Source organism: Arvicola amphibius, chromosome 6, assembly GCF_903992535.2.
Source record: "Arvicola amphibius chromosome 6, mArvAmp1.2, whole genome shotgun sequence".
NCBI lineage: Eukaryota > Metazoa > Chordata > Mammalia > Rodentia > Cricetidae > Arvicola > Arvicola amphibius.
The window spans coordinates 40,288,456-40,289,592 of NC_052052.2; the positions used below are offsets into that span (position 1 = coordinate 40,288,456).

Genomic DNA, 1,137 nt, shown 5'->3' on the forward strand with positions numbered 1-1,137 from the left:
TCCCAGCCCCTCCCCTTATCAGTTCCCTTAGGACCCCAACAGGGCCACCTGGCCTCCCTTATTCCCCACCATGCTCCAGGCTCTGGGAACCGTTCCCAATTCCCCAAGCACTGTCTTAACCATCCCTGCCCCATGTCCAGGTGTTCCCAAGCTTGGAATGCCTTGCCTTGTTATTTACTAATAATAATAGATTAGACACATATCTAAAATTGTTGTGCTGGCTAGTTCTATGTGAGCTTGACACAAGTCAGAATCATTTGGGAGGGAAAGCTTGCAGGTGGCGAAGATGGCGGACAGCGGCGGTCGTGTGAGCAAGAGCAGCGGGAACAGCACGGGGAAGGGAGCGGTGTCGGCGGAACAGGTAATTGCTGGCTTTAATCGCCTTCGGCAGGAGCAGAGAGGCTTGGCATCCAAAGCAGCTGAGCTGGAGATGGAACTGAATGAGCACAGCCTAGTGATTGATACTCTGAAGGAAGTGGACGAAACCCGCAAGTGCTACCGAATGGTTGGCGGCGTGCTGGTGGAGCGGACTGTCAAAGAAGTGCTGCCTGCCTTGGAGGGTAACAAAGAGCAGATTCAGAAGATCATTGAGACACTGTCTCAGCAACTTCAGGCAAAGGGGAAAGAACTCAATGAATTTCGGGAAAAGCACAACATTCGTCTTATGGGGGAAGACGAGAAGCCAACAGCCAAGGAGAACTCAGAAGGGGCTGGGGCGAAGTCCAGCTCAGCAGGAGTGCTGGTCTCTTAGGAACTAAGGCCTCTACATTTTTTTTCACCCTGATACCCACTACTAATTTCTTTTTATTGTTGTTGTTGTTATTATTATTATTTTCTCTGCTATTGTAATATTTTTTGTTAATTAAATGTTTTGGTCAGAAAAAAAAAAAAAAAAAAAAAGAATCATTTGGGAAGAGGTATCTACGGTTGAGAAAATGTTGCCACCAACTGTCCTGTGGGCAAGCCTGTGGTACATTTTCTTGACTGATGATTGATGGAGGAGGGCCCAGCTCACTGTAGGTGGTACTACCCCTGGGATGGTGATCCTGGGGTGTGTAAGAAAACAGTCGGGCCAGCGGGTGGTGGCACATGTCCTTAATTCCAACACTGAGGAGGCAGAGGCAGATGATTCTCTGT

The 1,137-nt window shown here is 48.6% G+C and overlaps 1 protein-coding gene across 1 annotated transcript; it reads left to right on the forward strand.

The window, feature by feature from the left end:
* The first annotated feature begins 270 nt into the window (after nt 1–270).
* LOC119817641 (prefoldin subunit 2) lies at nt 271–883 on the forward strand. Its single transcript, XM_038334972.1, has one exon. The coding sequence runs from the start codon at nt 287–289 to the stop codon at nt 749–751; it is 465 nt and encodes a 154-aa protein (XP_038190900.1). The 5' UTR covers nt 271–286; the 3' UTR covers nt 752–883.
* Nucleotides 884–1,137: the final 254 nt, after the last annotated feature.

Excerpts from the sequence above, each read along its gene's own strand:
- LOC119817641 (XM_038334972.1), top strand. The coding sequence starts at position 287 with ATGGCGGACAGCGGCGGTCGTGTGAGCAAGAGCAGCGGGAACAGCACG.